Source organism: Python bivittatus, unplaced genomic scaffold (assembly GCF_059951505.1).
Source record: "Python bivittatus isolate LINGU-HERP-01145 unplaced genomic scaffold, Pbiv_v1 ctg000480_np1212, whole genome shotgun sequence".
NCBI classification, from domain to species: Eukaryota; Metazoa; Chordata; class Lepidosauria; order Squamata; family Pythonidae; genus Python; species Python bivittatus.
Window position 1 is genome coordinate 49,493,899 of NW_028277075.1, and position 23,602 is coordinate 49,517,500.

The following is a 23,602-nucleotide window of genomic DNA, read 5'->3' on the forward strand; positions in this document are numbered from 1 at the left end:
TTGTGTGATAACTGACATCCGACTGGAGGAATTAAAACAGAGTCGGGGTGTCAGAAGCAGAAGTGGCTATGGGTCTCCCCTCACAGCTCTCCCTCCTCTCCCTACAGAAACCTCAGATCCAGGGGCTGCAAATGGACCCAGCTAAGGTGCAAGTGGTGTTGTCATGGCACTCCCTGTAATGTGAAAGACGTACAGCTCTTCCTGGGTTTGCCAACTTCTACAGAAAGTTCATATCTAATTTTGCTGACAGGGTTAAGCCTCTCTCACAGCTTTTGAGGAAGGAAGGAAATTGGCTTGGATGGCACAGAGCGATCAGCATTTCAGAGGTTAAAACAGTTCTCTGCATGTCAGCCCCTTTTCCATCACCCCAATCCCTCATGGCAGTTTGTCCTCCAGACTGATGCTTCAGATGCTGCTGTTGGAGCAGTGCTGCTATAGGCTACAAAAGGAGAGGGAGGGGAATTACTCCCATGTGCCTTCTTCTTTCACATGCTGTCACCCACAGAGAAAAACTATGATATATTTATAATAAGGAGTTGCTAGCAACTGTCTTGCCTTCCAGGACTGGAGGCAATGGCTGGAGGGGGTGAAATTTCCCATACAGGTTTGCAAAGGCCACAAGAACTTGGAGCTAATGCAGAATACTCAGTCACTTAACCCCCAACAGACAAGATGGAGCCAATTTTTCTCCCATATTGACTTCTACATAACATATGTGCCTGGTTCCCAAAACCTGCTACCAGATGCACTCTTGCATAAGCGGGAGTACTTGATGGCTCAGCAACCACCTCCCCACACTGCAATCTTGCAACCTCACAACTTTAGGCAACATCGCAAAGATTACATGCCTGAGAAGTGAGAGGCAGGTTGGCAAGCCAAAGACCTTTTTGCATGGATAAAGACACAGCACCTGCAGGACCCATATGCGAGGGCCCAAATGGATGGCCTCCAGGAGGTCCATCATGGTACTGTTTCCACATTTTCAGTGGAAGGGGGGCAACTTATGCATAATGGTCACCTGTATGTTCCCCTTCCTTTACAGGAGGACATGTTGCAGCTTTGCCATGACAATGAAACAAACAGGCATGGGGGAGTTTTTAAAACACTCCATAGGACTCTAAGAGAGTATTGGCAGCCACAGACATAAAAGACTATGGTGCTTCTTGCCATGTTTGCTGACAGGCTAAACGGGTTCATGGGAAGCCGGCTGGATTCTTGCAGCCATTAACCACACCCCCTCAGTCTTCGGATACAGTGTCTGTGGACTTAATCACTGTTCTGCCCTCAGTGCAAGGATATACATCAATACTAGTGGTAGTAGAACTGTTCACCAAGATGGCACGTTTTATACTGTGCAAGGGATTACTGGCAGCACAGGCCATGGCACAACTCTTTTTAGACCATGTATTTAGGTACAGAAGAATGGTTATCCGCATAATAACAGAGGAAGTCAGTTCACTTCCAGGTTTTGGCGAATGCAAGGGATGTACATGCTCCAGTATTGGTGCACCACTTTCATCAGTGTTTCCCTAACAAGCCAAGACCTCGCTAGCTCCCTGAGTCTCCAGATGCTCGTGAGCAAGCAGAGGAGGTTGTGTGTGAACAGGTGGAAGGTTTGGGAGGCGCCCTGGGACAGGAAGCCACGGAGACTGAAGATGCTCGGTCTTCGCCTTCAGGCATCCATCTCCCAAGGGGGAGGGGGGCTGATTTTCCTAATTCTGTAGCTGTCTTGTTGGAAGAGCTGCCTGACATGGAGGAGTCATCAGAGATAGGGGGAGCGCCACACCTGCACTGTCATCTCTACCCCTGCTGCCCAGTGTCCTGAGAACTTGGAGGGAGAGAATGACCTTGAAGAGGGGGGTGATGTGATGGAATGTATCTACAAAGGGGGGATGATGTGGTAGATTGCAGTAGACAGCAAGGTTATCAGGAAGGAGGGGGTGTATTCCAGGAAGGGCACGGAGACAAAAGACAACACAGCCCAGAGTTGGAGTGTGAGAAGCATCAGAGGTAGTCACTCTGTAGAAACTCCCAGGGTATATCCAATAGTTGCAATAATATAAATTTAGTCTGGCAAGATTCTGTCTATATGGTGTAATCCAGGGTTCCTCAACCTCACTGACTTTGAGATGGGTGGACTTCAACTCCCAGAATTCCCGAGCCAGCATGGAATTGTTTCCTTACTGTTCTTGGACTGAGCCTAACATATCTGGGCTTTAGTTGGTGATTTACATTCAATCATCTTAGAAACACCAGCCACAAATTTACATTGGTTTTATTTGTTTTAAAAATGGTAGTTTCAGAGAATCAAAGGCTTCAAATATACCTAAAGAACATATGGCTAGTGAAGATTTATTAATTTTATTAATTGGTATAATGTTTAATAATTTCCTGATAGGGGTAGATATACAGGTAGCCTTCACCTACAACCATTTGGTCAGCGACCATTCCAAGTTACAACAATGGTGAATGAATGGTGGTTATTATTTATTAAATTTGTATGCCGCCCATCTCCCCCAACAGGTGATTCTGTGCAGCTCACAATTAAAACAAAAACCACAAATAATTAAAATAAATACACATTAATTAAATTGATTAATCAATTAAAAGGTCAAGCTATAAAGCAAACCCTATACATAAAAAACTAAAAACATTCAAGATGATGGGGGAGAATCAATTACTCCACAAGCCACTTCCACTGATGCGAGCCCCCATTTGGCCCCCAGGCCATCTGGCATAGCCAGGATTTCAGGCTCTTCCTGAAGGCCACGAGAGTGGGGGCACACTATACCTCAGGAGGTAGGGTGTTCCACAGAGCGGGGGCCATGGCAGAAAAGGTCCTCTTCCTAGATCCCACCAGTCGAAATTCCTTGACTGGTGAGATCTGCAGCATGCTCCTTCTGCTGGACCGAGTGGGGTGGGCTGATATAACAGGCGAGATAGCTCCTCAGAGAACCTGGTCCTGTGCCATGAAGGGCTTTAAAGGTGATAACCAACACCTTGAATTGGACCCGGAAGCAAACCAGCAACCAATGGAGCTCACATAACAGCGGTGTTATATGTGCCTCCCTGGGGGCATTCAGAACTGTCCGTGCTGCCGCATTCTGCGCCAGCTGTAGCTTCCGGATACTCTTCAAGGATAGCCCCATGTAGAGCACATTGCAGTAATCCAACCAGGTGACCAGGGCATGAGTGGAGGGCCTCCCGATCAAGGAAGGGGCATTACTGCCGCACAACACGAAATTGCGCAAAGGCCCTCCTAGCCACGACTGCCACCTGTTCATCGACAGGAGCCATGAGCCCAGGAGGACCCCCAGATTACACACCGGGTCTGTCTGGGGTAGTGCGACCCCATAAGAACCAAAGATGATAAACTACTAGATCTTGAGGCTCCCTGTACACACAGCCACTCCATCTTACCAGGGTTCAGTTGAAGCCCGTTGTCCCCCATCCAACCCCCACAGCCTCCAGGCACTGCAAAAGGGTAGCTACAGCATCACTTAGGTCACCAGGGATGAAGATATATAATTGAGTATCTTCAGCGTGCTGATGATACCTCATCCCATGGTGCCGGATGAACTCATCCAACGATTCATGTAGATGTTAAATAGCAGCGGCAAGAGCACTGAACCCTGAGGCACCCCACAAGGTAGGGGCTGTGGGTTGACCTCTTGCTCCCTATCAACACCAATTGGGTTCAGCCTTGGAGAAAGGAACTGAACCAGCACAGCACTGTGCCACCCATCCCCAAATCTCATAGCCAACCCAAAAGGATACCATGGTTGATGGTATCGAAAGCTACTGAGAGGTCAAGAAGAGCAAGGATGGATGCACTACCGCAATCCCACTCTCGCCAGAGATCATCCAAAACTGCGACCAATGCTGTTTCTGTCTCATAACCAGGCCTGAAACCTGACTGATAGGGGTCCAGATAATCTGTTTCCTCCAGGATCCTCTGAAGGTGCCACGCGACCACCTTTTCCACCACCTTTCCTAGAAAGGGAAGGTGGGAGACTGGATGAAAATTGTCCAGAAGGGTGGGATCTAGCAATGGTTTCTTGAGGAGGGGGTGGACCAAAGCCTCCTTGAAAGGCTTGGAAACACCCCCTCCTGCAAGGATGAATTGACACCACCAGTACCCACCCGAAAGTAACCTCCTTGGTGGCTTTAACCAACCAGGAGGGACATGGATCCAAAATACAGGTAGCCACACTAACAGCCCCAAGGACCCTGTCCACTTCCTCAGGGCCAACAGGATCAAACTGTTCCCAGGTAACTGGGTAAGAACGCTCCCCGGGCATCTTCACTGGACCCGCCTCATGCTTGGCCTCCAACCGAGAGTGGATCTGAGTGATTGTATCTGTTCAGCAAATTCCTCTGCACGGCCCTGTAGATAGCCCTCCAAGCCCTCCCTACCCAGGAGGACTGAGTGACTCTGAACAGGGCTGCTGGGAGACACTCTGAGGATGCAATAACAGCAGAGAAATAATGATGTTTCACCCCTCTTACTGCCACTAGGTAGGCCTTAATAGTGGCTCTAACCCGTGTTCAGTCGGACTCATCTTTAGTTTTCTGCCAGCAGTGCTCAAGATGTCTCTTAGCCCTTTTCAACTCCCTTAACTCCTCCGTAAACCACAGGGGGTGCTGGGGGCAATGGGCCAAGAGAGGCTGCACAGGCGCAATCCTGTCCAAAGCCCCAACCATCTCCTTATTCCAGGCTATGGCCAGGGCCTCCGCTGGACCGTGTAGTAGGGTCTCAGGAACAACCCCCAGCTCCCTTTGGAACACTTGTGGGTCCATCAGTTGCCAGGAGCAGACCATTCGAATGGATCCTGCCTCCCTGCGGAGTGGGCAGCATAGGAGAATCTCAAGGCCACCAGGGAGTGGTCTGACCAAGACAGAAGGGATAATATGAAATCCCCCACCAGATCATGCTGCCACTGCTCCAACAAGAAAACCATATCTGGGTGTGACCACTGTCCTGAGTTGGGCCAAGGATGACCTGGGATAGGCCCATGGCCGCCATGGTAGCCATGAACTCCCAAGCCGCCTCCGAGGCCAACCCCAGGCCTGGGGAACTCCACTGCCAACCCCAAGATGGCCTCCAGCAGCTCAGGTAGGGAGGTTGCTATGTAGCAGGGAGGCTGGTACAAAAGCAACACTCCCAACTGATCCTGTGTGCCCAACCTCAGGAACAGGGTCTCACATCCCGCAACTTGTGGAGCAGAGCCCCTGAAAGCCAGCAGAGATTCCCGGATGACAACTGCCACACCCCTTCCCGTGCCTTGGGGTCTCGGCTGGTGCCAAACCCTAAACCCGTCTGGACACAATTCTGAAAGGGCATGCCCCCTTCTGGTGTCAGCCAGGTCTCAGTAATGCATGCCAGGTCGGCCTGCTCCTCCCAAATAAAGTCATAAATAAGGGGGGCCGTATTATTGACTGACCTGGAATTCATCAACAGCAGCCGAAAGACCAAGCCTCTGTTATGATTTGGAGTTCCGGCCATCCCAGCACCCCTGCTGTCACACAGTTGCAATCTGGGTGCTTGGCAACCCATTCGTACTTATGACTGATTGCCAAGTGCACTGCAATCACATAATCACCATTTGCAACCTTTCCTGCCAGCTTCCCCAGAAAGTCAACAGGGAAGATCTCAAGTTGGTGGGGTAAGTCTCTCCCACTTGTACACCCTCCCCCAGCCCCTCTGCTCTTGTGGCACACTGGCCACTCATGCACCCCCATGTACTCTCCCTGACCTCTTGCATTCCACCTTGCACCCTCACGCACCCTCCCTGACCCTCCCTAACCTGCGCCAAGCTTCTCATGCACCCCCTCCCTGACCTGCACCACATCTCTCATGCACCCCCTTGAACCCTTGTGCACCCTTCCTGACCTGCCCAGCACCTCTCTCCCATCCCCTTGTACCCTTGTGGAGCTTCCCAACCCACCCAGACCCAAGCAGTGCCTCTCATGCATCCCCTCATACCCTTGTGCACCCTCCTCAATCCTCCCATGCACCTTCGTGCACCCACCCCCACACCAAGTGTACCCCCTCACTCCCTGTAATGGTATGTGGGAAAGACCTTAGGAGAATGGGTCAAGAAATGCCTAGGGAACAATCAGATAAGAGACAGTATAGCCCGCGGCTGGATAGTGGGCAGGGTAAGAGCGTCAGAAGAGACTCTCCCTAGTTTCTTGGGCTGTAAAGGAGACAGTGGGAGAACTGTACTTTCAGACTTGCAAGATTATGTTAATATAGCTTTACAATAAAGGAGAATTAGCTCATCTGGTCGTGTTCCCCGTCTGGTCTATATAGTAAGGCTGATACTCCGTCCTGCACCCAGCAGCAGCCAATTACCTGCCTGCAGGCCTGGGACTTGCAACTTCCTGCTGGCTTCCCCATTGACTTTGGTTGTGGAAAGCCAGCAGGAAATTGCCTCACCTAATGAGCAGAGGATTCAGTTAACAATGGCAACTGGCAGTTTAGGGATTGCCGTTACTAAGCGATGCGGTTGCACTTTACGACCGCATTGCTTAGCAACAGAAATTCCAGTCCCAATTACCATTGTAAGTTGAGGACTACCTGTATTTCAGTTTGGAATAAAACCAGATTGATCTATATGAATAATTTTACTTATAATCATTTTTAATCGGTTAGCTAACAATTTAGTGTATACTTTATAGTCCACATTAAGAAGTGAGATGAGCCTATAATATGTTAATTTCTCAGAATTTTTACCTGCTTTAAGGATCAAAATTATCTTAAGATTGTTTCCAAGACTCTGGTAAGGGGTTCCCTTCGTGCAAAGTATTTCATAAAAATAGAAATTCAGGTATTAAGATCTCTTTAAATTCTTTACAAAATTCCCCTGACAGTCCATCAGGGCCAGGAGATTTTCCACTTTGAATAGAATTAAAGACTTCAGAGATTTCTGAAATAGAGAAAGGAGATTCCATAAATTGTATATCTTCTGGAGCTAATTCTGGGAATGTTAATCTATTTAAATATTGATTAATTTTTATTGGTGATGGATTATTTGAGGAATACATGGAACCTCGGTTTACGAACTTAATTGGTCGCGACCCGAAGCAAATTTTCCCATAAGGTTCAATGTAATTACTGTTAATCCGTTCTGGCGTGGAGGACAGGGAGGCGGCTATTGCTTGGAGAGAGAGTCCCCCTCCCTACGATCACGTGTCAGGGGTGGAAAATGGCCATGGATCACGTGTCAGGGGCGGAAAAATGGCCACAGATCACGTATCGGGGCGGAAAAATGGCTGCGGACCATGTGTCAGGGGCGGAAAATGGCCGCGGATCATGTGTCAGGGGCAGAAAAATGGCCACGGACCACGTGTCAGGGGCGGAAAATGGCCGTGGACCACGTGTCACGGGCGGGAAAATGGCCGCGGATCCTGTTTGTAACCCGAGGCGGAGTTTGCAAACTGAAGCAAAATTTTGCGGCCGGAGCTGGTCGTCACCCGAAAAGTTCGTGAACAGAAGCGTTTGTAACCCGAGGTTCCACTGTATAATTGTTGGAAAAAAGTCTGAATTCTTTACTTATATCTTTGGTTTTAGTCACTATTTGGCCATTGCTGTTTTTAATTGCACTAATACATTTTTTCCTTAGTTTTTTTCAATTTATTTGTCAGTATTCTAGATTTTTATTACGATCATGGTATCTTTGCCTTGGCAATAATAATTTGGGAGGAGATTTTATCTGTCTCCAAATCATCTAACTCTCTCCCTTTATTTACTATCTGTTTGTATATACTAGCTGATCCAATCCTGTTATATTTTGCTAATAAATTGTTAATTTCTGAATAAAGTTTACTTGTCTTTTGTGATGTTTTTTTAATCACGCTCATCTGATTTATACATTCTCAATACTGCCTTCATAGCACACCACCTCATTCTTACTGATGTTTCATTTATATTATTTCACTGAAAAAAGTTTCTCAAAGTTTGAGTTAGTTGTTGCTTTGTGGCTGCATTGTATAGCATTATAGGATTAAAACAGCAATTATACGTATATGGAATAATCTCTTCTAATTTGAGTGTAATCATCACTGGAGCATGATCTAATATAAGTATTGGAGTGACCTACTGAGATTCTTTCTCCCCCTCTCCAGCCAGTAAACTCCTAAATTTAATTTCTGTAGTTCCTTAGCCATAGTTTTACCTACATTATTATTTCGTGTTTTTTTAAATTTTATGTTCTTTAACTCCCTCCTTTTCCCACTTCCTCTAAATCTAAAGGTTCAAAAAGAGCAATACAGTCAATATAATTTCTCGGTAACTTGATGCAGCATTCTTATCTAATCTTCAGCTTGTGGTTGAGCCTGCTTTCCACAGTTCCAAGGGCAAGTTGTAGATTGCTTCCTTCATCCCTTGTTAAGAGAGCTCCACCAACAAGCTGTGCATCTCAAAGTTGAAATAACTTTTCTTCCTTGTGACATAAAAACAATTAACTTGAAAGGAAATTCCACTTGTAATGAATCTCGTCCTGCATAAGTTTTTCTATCAATGGTCTGAATTCCTTTTTCACTGCAATGCAGCTACGCTGATGTCTTGGGGGAAGGATATTCTCTCTCCGTCCCATTTAATCTCCTACAGCTCATGCGATTTTCTTATAATTTTATCTTTTATATTTAAATTTACAAATCTAACCAAAATGTCTCTAGGTTTCTGTGTGTTCCTAAGAGAGTAAGCCCGGTACGCACGTTCTATATCTTTATCTGTTTGGTTCAAATCAGAGCTCAAGTCATTAATTTTAGAAATAAGTAGTCAAATCAGTTGTTCCAGTTTTCTCTGACATTCCTTTGATCCTTAAATTATTTCTCCTGTTACAATCCTGTAAATCTGCCAACTCAGTCTTTATTCCAGAAATACTCTTTGGAGACTTGCTTATCTCTACTTGTAGCCATATCATGAGCTTTGCTGGCTACTTGAGCTATATCTGCTATTTGCCATGACATTTCCTTAAATTGTTTATTCATTTGCTCAGACATACCTGCCAAGTCTTTAATTAGTCCTACAGTGTATTTATCCCATTCTGTCTTCAGTTCTTTTTTAAGTTGTTTTACTAGTTGTCCAATTACATCCATATCAGATGTCTGTCCATGTCTGTGGGCAGGATTTTCTTCCTTCATTGCTTCTTCTTTGTTGCTGGAAAGGGGTGCCTCCTCATCCTCCTTCAGGTCTTCCAAGTAAGCTTTGATCCCCTTTCCCTTGTGCAAAGGTTCCTTCTTTAACATCCTGCTTAAATTATCTTATTGTTTGATAACATATTTAGTAAGATAAACTGGCTATATTAGAGAAAATAGCTGGGTCGGAAGAAGAGCAGAGAACTCAGCACGCCATCCTTGTCAGTGGCTAGCCACACCCCCTGCACTTCCTTCACATATAATGCCTCTCCTCTCCTTTTACCTGGCTTATTTCTTTTGAATAAGTTACACCTTTCAATTTTTGCATTCTATTTATGACTTTCATTCCACTGTTTCAGTAATGTCTACTAAATTATATTCAAATTCCCGCATTAAGATTTCTAGTTCTTCCTGTTGTTTCCCACACTCTGTGCAAATTCCAGAGCCACTAGAATCTTTGGGTCACATAACTTAATGTTCCTTCCTTCCTTACATCTCACATATGCCTCCCAATCCTGTTCCTAGTGCTTGGCATCATGTTATCTTCTGAGCTCTTTTCTTAATCTTCAGATTTCAGTTTAAAGCCTTTCAGATCAAGTTTGCAAGGCATCTTCCCAAAACATTCTTCCTGATACTCAGGAGACTTGGCCCACCTGTTGCCAGGAGCCCTTCATATTAGAAGTATGCCTGATTATCAAATAATCCAAACTTTTCTGTTGATACCATCTATGTAGTCAATATTCTCCCTTTTCCTGGGCCATACCCTTCAACAAGAACAGTGAAGAAAACGCCACTTGTGCCTCCAGCTCCTTCACCCTCCTTCATAAACCCTTGCAATGTCTTCATGATTGTGTCTTGTTATGTCATCTGTTCCCATGTGGATCAGGAGAAAGGCATAATTGTTAGAGTGCAGAAGGAGTTTTGGAAATCTTTTCTTCACATCTTGAATCTGTGCCCCAGGAAGACAGCACACTTCTCCAGATAATTCTACCTGGATGACTGAGAATCTTCATCAACATATTCTCTTGGTAAACTGTCCAACTGACAGATTACTACTTTGCTCTCCCTACTCTCAGTAGGGAGTTGTGATGGAATGTATCTATGAAGAAGAGGGTGATGTGAGAGATCAACGCTATCAGGAAGGAGGGGATGCATTCCAGGAAGGGAAAGGAGACAAGAGACAACAGACCACAGGAGGAGCGTGGGAAGTGAAAGAGATTCAGGATAGCCACTCCCTAGAATCTCCCAGGGTATATCCACTAGTTGCTGTAGTATAGATTTAGTCTGGCAAGATTCGGTCTATAAGGTGTAAGCAAATAAAGAAACTTAACTGGACTGTTTCACTGTCATTCTTGGGCTGGGCCTGACAGGAGTCTCTGATCACTACCACCTATCACTTGTTCCTCTTCAGGGCAGAGACAGAAATATTCACCTTTGCAGAGTTGTAGTCTTCTTCCTTAGTTCCTGAGATTTGTGGCAATGTCTTTTTATCTAGAGGTCAACAGAAAAGAAGCCCTGGAATCAATTCTAAAGGTTCAGAAAATGAGTGTTCTTTTATTTACAGGCCAGAGTCTTTGTCACATTTCTCCATGTCTCTATCTCTCCCACTTTATTTATTTTCTGGGAGGCTTCTTGGTGCCATTCTCCCACAAGTACTTCCTGTTTTCAATTGAAACATTTCTTATCTTCCCTCAAAAGTTGGGAAGTGGGCCTTCAGACACCTCACCTTCTCTTCCAGGAGGTCAATCAGCATGCAGCATATGTAGTTTTCATCATATCCAGGAAGCAAAATAAATATGGCAAATCTCCTGTGGGTCATGAGAGAAGTTCTGTCTATCTCCATGTTTCTTTGATGAACAATAAACACCAAAAAATTCCTCTCCTTAGACCTCCTCTACCAAATGTGTGGTGAATCTCCCTGTTCTCCTTTAGTGAACTCATTCTCTGAAAGCTGGCTTCCTTATATGTCCTCTGAAGCTGCCTCAACTAGGTCAGCAGAAAACAAAGTTCTAGTCACACACAATGGCCAATCAGTAGCACTCAGGAAACAACCTGCAGGAATCAATCAACAATATACAGGAAGCAGTCAGCAGAAACTAGTCAACAGTCTCCTCCTCTCTACCCAGGTCTTTCTCTTCTTCTTTCTTAACATCTTCCCTCTCCTCAGCTCAACTCCTCTGAAAAACTACTAAGTTTTCACTCACTTAGTGCTTATTCAGTACTCTTACTTTTTCATCTGGAAGTATGACAATTAGTGACTTTTGACTGTTTCTTATTTTCAGTATAATCTAGTGTCTGTCATAGCACCTGCACTTAGGAACACCATCCACCTCAGATTCATTTGGCCACCACTTGACTGTGTTTAAAAGAACTTTGAAAACCTGGCTTTTCCCCCAAGCCCTGGGTGCAGCAAGTGGCGGGTCCTCTGTATTTGTTTTGGCTAGTATGGTTACTTTTTTCTGGACATTTGGCATTTCCCATTTTTATTTTATCTGAATTTTATTTATGCTTTTTATTGTATGTGACCCATAGTAGTTGTACAGTTGGGCAGCCTTATAAATTTTAAAAAATAAATAAAATAAATTACTTCTGCTTCTAACCATATAAAATATGCATTTGTCAATAATCATAATATGAAAATAAAGTAAATTGATTTTTTTTAAAAAAAGAAACTTAATTTGGCACACACACCCCAAAATATCATAATACAGCAGAATATTTTTCCAAGTTTTTGTCATTAAAGTGAAGCTTGGAATACAAAGAAACATAAATCTTAATTCTTTCTAGAGTGGCTAGTATAAAGTATTAATAAAAACTATATTTCTAGAATTAAGTAACATGTTTAGCTAGAAATCATTGAGGCATATACAGTATTCACATGCAGTTCCTTCAAACTTCCTAGATTGATGGTCAAGCTGCTTTTGAGGAGTAGTTGCCATTGAAAGGGAAGGATCTCAGGAATCCGTATGACTGGATTTGAATGGTGGTTTAATGTGAACATGCTCACTCTGGTTCATCCTCAAGATTAGTATGGTAAGGAAGTCACTGCCCTCAGCTTGTTTTAGATCTACTAACCTTTCATAGGATACTTACTGAGATAACTTACCAGAGGGCATCCCCATAAAGAAACCAAAAACAAACCAGAGGGATACTCTGTGGTTATTGTGTCTTGATGTACTTTGTAAGCAATGTGTTAATTAGCTGTAGACTTCTAAGAAAAAAACAATCGGTACATTGTTGAAGATCTGACTTCAAAATAGCAGAAAGAAGGTAGTTGTTAATAGCACCGTAGTATTAGTAAAATTTCCTAATCTTCTCTCTGAAAGAATAAGGTTGGGTACTCTATAAATCTGCATGAAGATAATGTTCCACTTTGCTTTATAGCAATTTTGTATTATTTCATTTGTAGAATATGCTGTCAAGTTCACAGCATGAAGCTTTGCAAAGAAAACCTTGATTTAATAGTTTTGCATTACAATATTTCTTGAAGAATCTTATGATTAGCACACTATGTCTTGACACTATAAACTGCAGCTTTTCTATGGAAGTAAGAATTTAGTTAACATTTCTTTTAGCATTACAGTAGTAATGAAAGCAAAAAAGGAGGATCTAAAACTATTAAATGTAGTGATTTAAAATGATTTAGTATGCAGTTTCATTGAGGAGTTTATTCACTGTGAATTCTTAAGGACAATTGTTTATAACATTTTTCAAAATACGCATATTCAAATGTATGGAACAGAACTAAATTACACTGAGCACAATTGGTTTTCCAAAGCAGCCTTTCCTTATATCTAAAACCCTCATAGCTATACAGAGTTTTTCAGTGCCACTCCTGCACTTTGACTACATACAGCCTTTTGTTCTTATACTGCCAACATCCATGGTTAGCTGAGCTGATTTCCTTCTGGCTTGGCTGTCCAAAATTTCAAACAGCAAAACTTGTTCCACAGTTTGAGTTGTTGAATTTGGAGGTGGGCAACTTCCCTTTTGGTGGAAATGCCTTTCTCCCTGACTCTTCCTACTTGGGCTGCACTGAGTCTGGGGTGTCAGTATCTTTGCAGTTGGCTTTGAAGCCTTTTGCACACAGACCAGTTTCCTTTCCCCTCTTCACTATGAATTAATATGGCAAGTGGAGGGGAGAGGGGGTGCTGCCAATTTTTGCAGATTATTATTTGTTGGTTTAAAAATGCACTGGTCACCACTGGCCATTCTCACATGACTTCAGTGAATAATCATGAGCTGTTACAATAGCATTTGTGATCATAACATCATGGAAGTACCCTCAGTAGTAAAACAGGAGTCAGTAACATGACATGGCTGCTAAAATGGCAAATGCAATTATTGGCTGCCTCAATAAATACATCATTTCCAAATCTTATGAAGCACTGGTCAAATCCCTTCTCAAATTCTGCTTCTTTTTTGTGAGGGGGAGGGTTACATTTTAAGAAAGATTAAAAGAAACTGGAACAGGTGCAGAGAAAGGCAATGAAGATGAGTAAAAGACTGCAAATTAAGTCTTACAAGAAGTGACTGGGGAAATTGGATGGACAGACAGATTTTATGCTTTTATGCTTTGCATACAGAAAGTCCAGTTCACTTTTTTGTATCTTCAGGTACTGCTGTTAATAAACATGAATGAAATCCTGTTGCTAGTCAGTGTAAATAATATTGCAATAATCTTAGTTAGTATAAGACAGGTTCCTATGTTTTTGATAGTTTCCTTAATGCCTGCCTGTCAGACTTTCAAAGTAGATCAGATCAGGAAACAGGCTTCACAGGAAGACTAGAACTATAGTTTATTGAGAAAGGCCATACTAGTAGAAGCAAGTCTGTTTGTGTCTTCTCTGCTCTCCCTTTTATGCCTCTGGGAATTTCAGGGAAAGGACTAGTCTGAGTGTCTTTGTACCTCTCTGGACTCAACTTATGTTTCCATAGAAGAGAATATATGTACCTCAGGGTTGAACTGTGAAGTCCCTAGTGCTCTCTCAGCTTGGTTGTTTGCTTGCAGATGTTTCATTACCCAGCTAGGTAACATAATCAGTGCTACCTATCAGCCTAGTAGCTACCTAGCTAGTAGCACTGATTATATTATCTAGTCAGGTAATGAAATGTCTGCAAGCAAACAACCAAGCTCAGAGAACATCAGGGATTCCACAGCTCAACACATGTTTTTTCTGCATCTGGAGTTTGCCTGATGGCATCTGGATTCCTTCTCCAAGGTCATCCCCATGGCTCTCTACACTGCCTAAAAAGCTTCAGACGGGCATGCTGATTCCAAAAAAAAAAAAAAAAAAAAGGAGAGAGTCTGAATGTAATAGTAAGTAACTTAACACATCAAGTGCTCACAGCTATATTTTAAAAATGTCTTGGGCAAATCTGTATTAATTCTTTTTTTTTTCTTTACAGTAAGCCAAGTCAGATACTAACCACAGATATAAAAGAAAACACACTGAATGTATTTACAGTCTTGCTTAGGAAAGCCCATTTAGGACTGAAGCATGGGCAAATCTCATAAATAATTATACAAACAAACATTTACCTGAAACTTTTGAAACACTTCTGCTATTTATGTAACATTATGAAACAATTATTTTTATTATTTTTATATATAGTTTTTATTGAAGATTTTAATTACAGCAATAAAAACTAATACAAACTAAACAGAAAAAAGGAAGTAAAAAGAGAGAGTAAAACGTGCAAAGAAAGAAAAAGTAAAAGAAAAAAGGAAGAAAAGAAAAAGGAAAGAGTGGAATAAAGAAAAAGAAAAGAAATATATGAAGAAATGACTTCCAATCTTCATCACAAGTATAAACAAGTTTGGTAGCTCTTCACCTGTAATGGATGGCATGAGCGGGGAAGATTCTGGAATGGAACTTCAAGGTTGTCAGGAGGGGGGAGAGGCATTCCAGGGCAAGCGCCTCCTCGGCCCGCAGCAAGAGTGTGGGAAGACAAAGAGGATGAGACTGGCCCCTCCCTAGAGTCTCACGGGATATAGCCACTAGTTGCTTTAGCATAGGTTTAGTCTGGCGAGATTTTGTCTTTTAGGTGCAGGTTAATAAAGGAACTGAACTATACTGGATTGCCTCGTTGCTGTTCTTAGGCTGAACCTGTCATTACCCCATGTAAGGTTACAAACAGGTATCTCTTTTTCCCATAACCCATCCCCTATCTATAAGCAAATCCATAAGACATCAACTTTTCAATTTTGGTGTCAGCAGAAAGTCTGTAAAGTGTTGCCAGAATTTCATAAAAGTATGTCTTATTTTAACCTTGATCAAATAACCAACTTTATATTCCTTCCTTTTACTTCTGAAAATCTTAATCTTTAATTCTTTCAAATGTTGTAGGATTTGATCCTCTTCCATTCTTCTTTGTCCCATTACATAGGCTTCTTAGAGGTTTTAACAAGCCTCTTTTGTAAATCCAATAAAAAGACATTATCCAGGTAATTTCTTGGTTTATCATTTGTATTTCCCCTTTAATTTTTAAAACTTCAGCCAACTTCTTTTGCATATCCAATAAGGAGTTCTTATCTGGGTCATTCTCTTGGTCTGTCATTTGTATTACCACTTTAAATGCCTTCTCTTGTCTTGTAATCCACACTTTTTTTAAATCCAATATTTCTGATTCTACTATTTCTGCATCAACAAGATTTGTTTCACATTTGTCATTCCTTCATTAACATACTTTGGACTTAGTCTATCCATAGAAGCAGACATCATTACTGGTATTGTTGATATTGTGGCTACTAATTTCTGGCCCCATTCTTCAAAGATCTCCCTTAATATTCCGAATGTTATAGTGTTTTTTGTCATTTTGTGTCATTTTGTAAATCCTAATCAAAAGTCAAAATCAGCTAATGAGGAATACTTCTTTCTAGAAATAATTTCCTGCCCAGTGCTGATGGTAGGCTGTGCAAGACTGTTATTTTATTTTTATTTTAAGGTATCTTGAGATACTACTTATGTTTAAAATGCCCAAGAAATATTATTTATAAATAATAAATAAATTGGACATACAATCAACTGCAATAGCATACAACAAACACAACTACACACAGAGATGAATACACAATCCACCAGCCATTACTTATCTGATCAAAGAATACTTCATATTATTTCAAGTTTCCAATGCTAGGATATAAAAATCAAAATATTTTTCTGATATGGAAGGGAAAAAGAAGCTCCTTGCAGTTATTACATCTGAATATAGATGCTCACAATAGAACGACACTTTACAAAGGCATCCGAGTCCTTAACTAACAAGAATTTGATCTGAATCTGCTATTAGAAGTTCCATGTTGGTCCTACAGATACATTGGAGATCTATAAATCAGTATCTCAATTATTGTTTAAAGAGTCCATACCAATTAATTTGAATATACTTTTATGGCAGATATATTCCAAGAGATGGTGGACTTAACAGGTAATGGAGAACAGTCATGAAAATGAATTCAAGGTTAGAATAGGTTAGAATAGGTTAGAATAGAGCTAAGACTGATGTACCAACTTGGGTCCATATTTTATTCAGAATCAATTATTTCATCTATCTTGAGTTATTAAAAAAACTGAGGGAAAGTTTTATCTGCTAAATTGTTTTAGGTCTCCTGACAAGAGCCATGATATGATCAACAAAAGAGAACAAACAATAGAACAAAAGATAATGAATGGATGCTGAAATGCACTTGGTATATTATCTACTAGTTCATCTAAACGGCCAGTTCTGGTGATGGGACAACTGGATAGTGTACATATATACATATATTACATGTGTACATATTACACTAAGAAAAATGATTAATTTTTTATTTTTCCAGTGCTGAGAGAAAGAATGAGGTAGGAATTAAAATACTGGACCAAGAATGAGGAGATCAAGCTTCTAGTCCTCCCATAGGCCCAGAAGCCAGTTGAGTGGCCTTGGGCCAGTTACTCTCTCTCATCCCCAATTAGGGTGAGACTCTGAAAAACAACCCCTCTCATTCCATCATGCACAGATAGCTTGGCTTATGAGAACTAGGCAAGTGCAGTGCAAAACCACCAACCCTGCAACTAACCAGGACAAATGCTAAGAACAACAACATTGCCTTTCTACTGCCAAGCAACTATATTTTTATTTTCATAGGCATTTTAACATTACTTGATAAAAACTGTCTTAACTTTAATTTTGTAGTAGCCTGGGAAATTTATCTAATTCATGTTTTATTTTCAAATGTTATGCTGTATTATGTTTTTCCTTTTGTTATGATAATTGTTAGAGTTTTATTGCATTTTGCTTTGTATATAACGCAGGGAACTTTAAGTGAAAGAAGAGCAAAAGAATAACATGTTAAATCTAAGAAATCATATATCATTTTTCAAATAACTTTTACTTACTTTGTATTGTTCTGAGAATATTTCTTCCTTCTTCATTGACAAAATACCTTTGTCTGTTATTTTCTCTTTCTGGCCATCAGCAGCAAAATCCAGCTAAAAATATGACAACATATTTTTCCATCAACTTTACTGAGCTACATTCCACATTTCCCTAATTTCCTATGTAAAATAAAAGAAAATCGTGACTTCCAATCATGTTGTTTGATGCAACATGAGAGTTTAACAAGTAAATGCCCAGATACTTTCTTACACATGCCTCACAAAATGTACAGACTGACCAGGTGATTTGGGCCTGCAAGAGTTTAATTTTTTGTATGCATGCTTTTGAAAAACCATATGTACATGCATGGATATCTAGTGGAACATAGGTACCTAGTAATATTTTCACATTGGGAAATCATTATTCAGTGTTAATAGCATCACTTTTAGGTATTAAAACCTCAAGATAATAAGCCTCTTTTCTTCATTTTTAAGACTCAATCCTCCTATCTCCTATGCATCTAGCTTTATTATACTTTACTAAAAGATACACATAATAGATCACTGATTAGAAGTACATGAAATCATGATTTCTTCTTTCTAAGCTATCATTTCATGTAATATTATATCTACCGTATGAAACACAAGAAACATAGTATTTTACACAGACAACAGGTAGTTAGTCCAATTGAATAAATATGCCTAATATGCTTCTGTTTCATAAGGCTCCCTAAAATGCAAAATAAATAAAACTAATATACAAATAAAAAATTAGCACAACAGAATTTAAGAGAGTTCTTTCTCAGAGGAAGGAAGGAAGGAAGGAAGGAAGGAAGGAAGGAAGGAAGGAAGGAAGGAAGGAAGGAAGGAAGGAAGGAAGGAAGGAAGGAAGGAAGGAAGGAAGGAAGGAAGGAAGGAAGGAAATATATAATTCACTTGGGCAATTATTTTTATTAAGATATATATGAGACAATATGAAGCGTAAGAGAGCTGAGCACATGATTACTATCACCAAAAACAATACAAGCTGTATCATCTCAATAACTAGTTCTGCATCATACATAAAATAAGGATTGGGGGAGATTAAGATAATGAGATAAAGATGAGAAATTTTAGGATTGGAAATGTTTTCAACAGAAATCTATATAGGATTACAAAATGATTACTCCAAAACCTATAATTATACAAATATCTTCTATTATCATTTTCAGTTTTGTAAAAATGCCTAACAATTATCAGCTGATGCTTACCATTTTTAATTAGATTGGTATGTCTTTATCAGTTCTTGCTTTAATTCAGATGTTTACAAAAGGTAGTATACACAATTCTGAATAGAGAAAACTTATTTAATTTTTTTAAATCAATAGGATTTAAACAATTTTACTATGCCTAGAATTTCAGTCAATACTACCACCAATTACCAGCACTGTAAAGTTTTATCAGTTTCAGCAGTGTTTGTAATATTGGAAGTCTGGAATTTCACTTAGTTTTATTATGCAATGTTCAACGCCTTCTTGTCTCCAATGAACTACTATGGCAGGGTTACTTATGTAGGCAGAATTATTTGCCCTTTCTTTACAGCTGAAGTCCTCTGAGAACATCCCAAAATCCCCTCTGAGGGAGAGGCCACAGTGAAGGCATGGGATGTGAAACAAGAGGCTGCTAAGGAAAGGGTGAATCAGTGAAAACCAAACATGAGCTAACTTGAGTTTTATTTCTACTAAAAAAACAAAAACAAAAACCTGTAAGAAATGTTTATAAACACAGAACACTAACATTTCTTTGAAGTTATGTCTGTTGATACTACTGGGAGACCCAGCCATTTATACATGAATGCTATATTTGTAACTGTTAAAACTACATGCTTTTAAGCTGAATACTTTTGTACCAAAACTCAAATTGTAAGGTATGAATGGACTGCCAGATATTCCATATATACTACTCCAAATACTTGGATAACAGCATGATACAAATGAAACACACACTCTCACTCTCACTCACATACAGTATATAGAACGCAATGTGGCTAATTTATGTCCCACTGAATGCCACTGAACTTAAAACTGGATTGGATTGTTCCTAATATGCTAATTAATTTAAAATATCCATACTGACAATCACATAGCATACCACTTCTATATAATTTGAATAATCCTTAACAATGTTTTACATGCAGATCAATACATTTCAGCTAAAATACTGTGGTAATCAGTTTCTATAGCTATTGACTGAATTTCCCAATAGCCTGTTGCAAAACAAAAGAGTGGGACAAATTGGTTATTTTTATATACAAAACATGGTGATAAAGGCTAGCTGCAGGTATTTTTTGGAAAGTGCATTTTAATAAGGATCTATTCAGTGTAGGAACAAATGGAGTAAAAGCCGTTTGCATTATCAAGATTGGTGGAAAAGCTCTGTCTCTTTCTAACAACAAAATCAATCATTTATCCAGACTGTGGGGAGTCAAAGTTAGTTACTGAAAAGAGATCCATATATAAAACAAGTCAATAACTCATTGTGTGTTATTGTTGGGCTGAAGAAATCTGCTTTCAAAAAGCTGGTCCTGCTTCTCTCCAAGTGAATGTCACTGTATTCAGAGAGTGGGAGGGAGGCTTTTTGTTACTGGCAGTTCCTTACTGCCCTTTGCTTCTGTATGGGGAAGAGATGTTGCTCTTCAGTGTTCCTAGAAGTTTGTGCCTTAAATAATACATTGCTCGATGTTATTAAAGAAAATGCCTTGTTTTCCTACATTATGTTTGTGTTCTGAATTTTGCTATGTTTACCTTCCTTGGAGAGATGACATTCACATATGTTTACTTATCAAATCACAGTTTTAAAAATTGCAAGACCATTTTAATTAGAGTGTCGTACCTTCCAATATCAAGATTTGAAGACCTAGATTTTAAATAGTTATTCAAATTATCGAAAGAGTTCAACTGTTAGCAAATTGTGTTCATTCACCTTTTTAAACACATAAGCAAGCACACTTCTTTCTCCTACTCTCCTTCTTGGATAAGTTTCCTCTACCTTCCACTATTTATTCAGATGAGGAAAATTTTATAAAATGAAAGTTGTAAAAAGATGACAAAGACAACATCTACAGAAAAGCTCTTTTTATACCGCTATGAAGAATACAAATTTTCTAGAGATGGAAAGATTTGACACTATCTGCTATGGAGGAATGGTTGGTGAAACTGACAGATCTTGCTGAGATGGATAAATTAACTTCTTTAATTAGAGAAAATACACTGTCTACATTGGTGACTGGAAACCTCTTATGGACTTTTTGCATAAAAATGAAAGAAATGAACTTGTGATTTATGGCTTTGATGATTAGACAGGACAGATTATAGAAAGAAGAGAGTCATGATGTAACTTTAGAGAGAGAAGTTAAAATATAATTGTACTTATAACTTCTATGAAGAATATTGGAAGCCACTTTTTAAAATTTTTCTTTAACTTTTCTTTTCTTCTTGCACTTTTTGCTTTCTTTTTCTTACTTTATATTAGTTTGTATTGGTTTTTATTTTCTTTTTTAAAAGTTTCAGTAAAAATGATATAAAGAAAAAGAATACAACTTTTCTAATCTGCTTTGCCTATGGTCATTCTTTATCTCTGACCCAATCTTCTGTTTCTATTTTCTTTTCACAGTCATCAGATTTACTCTATTTGTGTACCCTTCCATTTAATCCAATTGACTGTAGCAGTCCTCATGTTTTTTTACAGGTATCTATTTAAGATTTTCAGAGATTATATTGCTGCATCATATACAAAATTATGTAAATGATCACAGATTAAATGACAGTATGAGTAACTGAGATTTATGATATCAAATCTTGTCAAGAACAATGGTATCAAAAAGAGATATAAGTAAATCAACAATTTTCAGAAAAACTCTTTGAAGATGGATGGATGGATGGATGGATGGATGGATGGATGGATGGATGGATGGATGGATGGTCGGGCGGGCAGGCAGGCAGGCAGGCAGGCAGGCAGGCAGGCAGGCAGGGGTTTGGTCCATTATGTATACTATGGGACATATATCCGATTTTCACTTAAAGTGAGATACACATGAGCAGGGTGCTACAGGAATAAATAGAATTATATAGATGCAAGGTGTCACCTAGATCACCAAGTCCAATCCCTTGAATAGTGCAGAAAATCAAATGAAAATACTTCCAACAGGTTATTGTCCCATTATTCTTGAACACATCTGGTAAAGAGGAGTATACTACCTGCATAAAGTAATTGGTTACACTACTGAACTGACGTCTGGCCTTCTAAAGCAAACAATCATTATTCCATATTCTGGGATGGTAGAAAAAGTTTGCAGCCTTCCTCTCTGATTGAAGAATGGTATTGTAGCCCTCCTCAATATTTTTTTCTAAAGACTAAATGTACTCACTCCCTCAGTTAAGCTCCCTCAATTCTTCTGTTTGTGAGGGAGCTTAATTGAGGGAGCTGGAGAGTGATCTGTGTTGTCTTTCTATGACCTGTTTCAGTTTACCTAAATCCTTCTTAAAGGTTTCAGGCAATCTCAAAAGTTCTCAACATACACAATGGGTTTTAATGCATTACAGTTGTTAATTGATAATGTACTGATAATCTGTCTCACATATAACCTGCTGAAAAAGGTGCTACAGAACTCCTTTTCATTTTTAGCTAGGATCGAATGTGATTCTTGAAATCTGATTCATATTCATATAGTGAACAAATTACAACTGCATTTCCATTGTCCTTTTCATGTACTGATTTTCTTTTTCAAAGTGAGAAATCTGCAGTTACTGCTTTTAAGTTTGTTCTGTCATTTTCAGCCTACATTTTAACCTATCAGGATCAGTTTGTATGTTCATTCTGTCTTCCAGTATATTAGATATTTTTGTATGCGCGCAATCTGGTCAGCTTACCTTTTTCACCAAGACATTAATAAAAATACTAAAAACTCACAGTCTTAGGGCCAAATCCTGTCGTCACTTGATATCATGTTCCAGTTTGGGGACAAAGAGTTGATGAGTATTGCTTGAGTTGAGTTTTCAAGCCAACGGTGGATCTATCTAATAAGTCTCTTTAGTGCATCTAAACATTTAAACGAAAGTGTGATTTGATTCTGAATAAATATGTAAATCTTTATTAATTATGTTACTGTGCCATTCAACATGGAGAATAATCCTGAGTAATGGTCGTTCTTATTGTCTATTAAGGCATATTTTCCCAATTAATATAATCAAAGTATTAAAAACAAAGTAGATATTAAAAATAAATATATGGTAACACCTCTGCCCAAATCCTAGGAATAAGCCCTATTGAAATCAGTGATACTTATTTCTGAATAGGAAAGTATAGGATTTCACTGCATAAAATGTGCCATATATATGAGGGAAGGCATTTCCTAGGTCTAGTTGCACTATGTGAGAGAGAAATTGGAAGGGCTCAATAGCATAGCTGAGTATGGAAATTTTAACCCCTAGCTTTATGTTCAATACAAATTTTAACCAACATCTTAAATTATGCAAAGAATAAGCATGGCATTTATGTCTTTGTCATTTTGTATATTAAGATTGAAAACAGGCATCGTTTTCTGTTTCGGAATTTTCTTCTCTTTCTTTCTGAAACATTTGTTTATACATGTGGCACATATAATGAACTGAATTCATACTTAAAATGATAGGTAAGATTGACAACAATGTGAAAAGTTACTTAAAATTAATTATTCCCAAACTTGTACAGCTCATAATACTTGGATATATCAGAAATCAAAAGATATTTCCTGCAAATGTTTTTGTAAAGGTAAAGATGCCATTAAGTCAAAGTTGATTCCTGATCACTGAAATGATATAGTTTTTTTGGCAGCATTACAGCAGTAGTTTGCCATTGCCTTCTTCTGGATTATTTTTTCTTATTTTCCATTATATAGCTCAACATATCAAATTCTGCACATACTCAACCAAGTTTCAGACTAATGAGTCATTTCTAAATGCATGTCCTAAAATTCTCTATATTACAAAAGAGTCCAGTATAGTCCATTTAAGCCATGAAGAATCTTTAAGCTTGATCAGATAAGGTCAGCATTTACATAACTGCATTTTGTCCAAGTATAAGTTTGA

General features: G+C 39.7%; 1 protein-coding gene across 1 annotated transcript in view; it reads right to left on the minus strand.

Annotated features, from left to right (window-relative positions):
* DCDC1 (doublecortin domain containing 1) overlaps positions 1–23,602 on the minus strand; it is a 318,605-nt gene that overhangs the window by 189,651 nt on the left and 105,352 nt on the right. Inside the window, exon 9 of the mRNA XM_088145090.1 lies at positions 17,520–17,612. Coding sequence (XP_088001216.1) covers positions 17,520–17,612 — 93 coding nt within the window. The remainder of the gene's footprint in view (positions 1–17,519; positions 17,613–23,602) is intronic.